The following is a 3,584-nucleotide window of genomic DNA, read 5'->3' as shown; positions in this document are numbered from 1 at the left end:
TTCGGTTCAACAATCCAAACACACATTTGCAACACAAATGCAGAAGCAGTTAATTAACTTCACATATTCTCATACATGTTGTAAAATTTTCTAATGATCCACAAATAGGTCGTATAAACCCTATAAATATCATTTTCCTATAATCATTCATTTAAAAAGAAATTGGCTTAAAATAACTTTTGATCCCCTACAAATTTCTATTGTGTAAGTGGAGTCCTTAAAATTTGAAAATAGCACTATTGACCCTGACGTTACCTCTGTTAACATTCTTGGTCCTTCCATCAATTTCTAACGTTTTTATCTGATGTGACACATTTTAAATGAGGTGGATGTTTATTAGGAGAGAGACGAAGCCGGCTTAAAAGCACTTTTAGTCCCCCACGAATTCCTATTGTGCAAACGAAGTCCTTATACTTTAAAAATAGTAGAAACTTCATCATCTTCATCTTTTTCTCTAATATTCTTCGTCATCTTTTCATGACTACCCAGAACCAACGGAAAGAAAACTCTCTAATTGATGGGTTCAAGAGCAAAATCATCAATCTAAAACCATCTTCAAAGAAATGGACTGGGCGAGACCAAAGGGTCCTTCGCCCAGGAGACCCGACCTTGGGCGTGGGACGCGCCATGACCTTGGGCCTCCCTTCCCGAGGCCCAACTGACCCATTCGGACAGACTAAGGGCGCCGAAGCCCAACTCCACCTCTATAAATAGGAAGGGAATACCAATTGTAAAGGACTCTTAGCTCATTTGAATAATAATAGCATTGAAATTTAGTTATACTTTCTCTCTCTAAGCGGCTAGAGTTTCTCTCTCCAAGCATTCTCATCACCTTCCTCATACTTTGGGTACTACCTTCCCTCTCTATGTTCTAACACAGAACATTTGGCGCCGTCTGTGGGGAACGGTAGATTTCGATTCCCGGACTACGTGGATCGTGATTCGGTTGAGTGAAGCTCGTTTCTCTCTGCAATTTCTCTCCAGTTTTTCTTGATGGATCGTGATTTGGTTCCCGCGCGATTCGCAATTTGATTTCGAGAAGTTCAAGTTTCTGTGAAAATTGGTGCGATTCAGAGGCTTGTGGTTGAATTCTCGGTTCGTCAACAGAACCTGATGGACCCATCTCGCCGACGACGTGGCAAGGAACCAGAGCGAAGTTACATTTCTTCCCCCCGCACCGCGAGGTTGGATAGACATCGCCGTGCAGAAGCACGTCGAGCGTTAAGTGGCGACTTGAAGATGCAAAATGAGTGTTTACAAGAGCAGTTGAGGTACTATCACCTCCGGCAGTGGAATCAAGAGGAGGAGAAGGCTGCGGCTACGACCGGAACCAAGCCTTTCTCGGCGGAAGTACGAGAGGTGATTGTACCGGACGGCATGACGAACCTCGTGTTGGAGGCATACGACGGACAAGTCAGTCCAAAGGATCATCTGTCTCGTTTTGATGCGAAGATGGCGAAGTACGCGGTTTCCGACGCTGTGAAATGCATGATGCTTCCATCAACGTTTCGAGGCGCGGCAAAGGAATGGTTCACAAATCTGCCTCCAGGATCCATAGCTAAGTTTCGTGATTTCTCATCAAAATTCCTTGACCATTTCTCTGCAAGGACGGTCGAGGATCTGTTTGATATTCGGCACGAGGAACGTGAAACCTTGAAACAATATGTGAAACGATACAGTGCCATATCCGCGAGGTTCGAGGAATTGCAACCACGCGTGTGCGTGTGCGCTTTCAAAGGCGGTTTGGCCCGGGGAGAATTTTATTGCGAGCTGAGTAGGGAGCTGGCATGCTCAATGGTGGAAGTCTGCGCCCGAGCGCGGGACTACATCTTAAAAGAAGAAATTGAAGTGCACGAGAGGAAGGGCGAGCGAGCGGCAAAAGTGTCGCTGACAAGGAAGAGGATACAAGACAAGGAAGCAAGTCGCGAGCAGAGGTTTGGGGAAGCTGGCCGGTTCATAAAAAAGAATAAAGGACAGCTACTCCGCCCGAAAACGAGGGATAGAAAGCACTGGTGCCCTCGCCGAGAAGCGAAAGTAAGCCAGCGAATGAGGTCGCAGGGATTCTCAAACAAGGAGTTAGCAAAGGTACTTCTCGAGGCGGAAATTGAGAACATGAACAAAGTCGACGAGCGCAGAAAGGACCCCGAAAGCGAGGCGAGGAATCCGCCGAGGTGGTGTGAGTACCACAACCTAGAGGGCCATAACACCATCGACTGTTTCATACTGAAGGGTCGAATCAGGCAGCTGATCAGGGCGAAACGGCCGCAAGAGGCGAAGGGGAGGGAATTTGAAGAAGCTGATGGCGGCGAGGGCGGAGGAACGGTTGAAGCAACGAACACAATCGCTGGAGGTTTCGAAGTTTGCAACGACGTATCGGCGGCGGGCCAGGAGAAAGTGGGGGCGACAACATCAGTACAGGTGTATCCATAACCATTTGGGTGCCCACATCCAAACATAGTGATATCGACCGCGGATTTCGAGGGAATCAAGGCCCATACGGACGATCCGGTAGTGGTAATGGTAAGAATAAAAGGTTTCAATGTACAGATGGTGCTTTTAGACCAGGGCAGCTCGGCGGATATAATCTATGAGGACGCATTCAGACAGGTGGGGCTGACGGACAAGGATTTAAAGCCATACGCGGGAAGTTTGGTAGGTTTCTCCGGGAAACAAGTTCAGGTACGTGGCTACGTAGAGTTGGATACAGTTTTCAGAGTGGGCGAGGACGCCGAGCTCTTGTGGATAAAATATCTGGTCCTACAAGTCGCGGCAGCTTATAACGTCATCATAGGGTGAGGTACCTTAAATGGCCTCCATGCAGTGATATCTACGGCCCACCTTGCGGTAAAATATCCCCTACTTTGAGGGAGGATAGGGAAACTGGCAGTAGACCAAAAGGGGGCGAGGAAGTGCCATAGCCATTGCCTCAACCTGTATGGCAGAAAAGGAGTTGGCGACGGGCACAGGTGCAACGAGATTAGGGCGTCTGAAGGCGGTGAAGGCGAACAAGAGCGTTTGGGAGCACAGAGCCAGAGTGACGGCGACGAAAGGAAGGGGAGGAATCAGGGCGAAGAATCCCGTAGGATAAGAGAAGGCAAGCTCTACGCTCAAAAAGATAATGAGTGGTATGACGAGGACTGGGACATGAATGCTACCAGTAGAGGAATACTGGCAATCGAGCCCAGACTCACCAAGGACCAAGAACAACGCTTGAGTGAACTCGTAGAAGATAACGTTGACCTCTTCAATTCGGGGGAAAATAGGAACTGTTTGTGGGGAGCCGCCTGCATTTGCTTGGCCCCCTCGGAAGACAGGAAAGGGAGAAACTCATCGCCAGACCAGGAATAAAGGAAAGAAAAGAGCACAAGGAAGGGGTAACAAGAGGGAAGCCGAGCGACTAAGGGATGTGGGCGGAAGACCAACGAAGTCAACTCGACCCTCCAATCGCGAAGAAGAACGGGGACAGATCCCTCGCCACAGCGGGAAAGGCAAAGAGGGCGAGGAAGACAGGACGCTGGGAGTTATACTTTGATTAAGAAGGAGACCCAAAAAGCAAGGACCAAAATAAAGATGCACTCTTTTTC

The 3,584-nt window shown here is 48.5% G+C and overlaps 1 protein-coding gene across 1 annotated transcript; it reads left to right on the top strand.

The window, feature by feature from the left end:
- The first annotated feature begins 1,239 nt into the window (after window positions 1-1,239).
- Window positions 1,240-2,430, top strand: LOC130743904 (uncharacterized). The gene has a single exon (XM_057596120.1). It carries the CDS (start codon window positions 1,240-1,242, stop codon window positions 2,428-2,430), a length of 1,191 nt encoding a protein of 396 aa, XP_057452103.1.
- The last annotated feature ends 1,154 nt before the right edge of the window (window positions 2,431-3,584 follow it).

The sequence above is a fragment of the Lotus japonicus genome, chromosome 3 (assembly GCF_012489685.1).
Source record: "Lotus japonicus ecotype B-129 chromosome 3, LjGifu_v1.2".
Lineage (NCBI taxonomy): Eukaryota > Viridiplantae > Streptophyta > Magnoliopsida > Fabales > Fabaceae > Lotus > Lotus japonicus.
This window is presented reverse-complemented; position numbering and strand designations above follow the sequence as displayed.

Coding starts and splice junctions, on each gene's coding strand:
- LOC130743904 (XM_057596120.1), top strand. CDS start 1,240: ATGCAAAATGAGTGTTTACAAGAGCAGTTGAGGTACTATCACCTCCGG.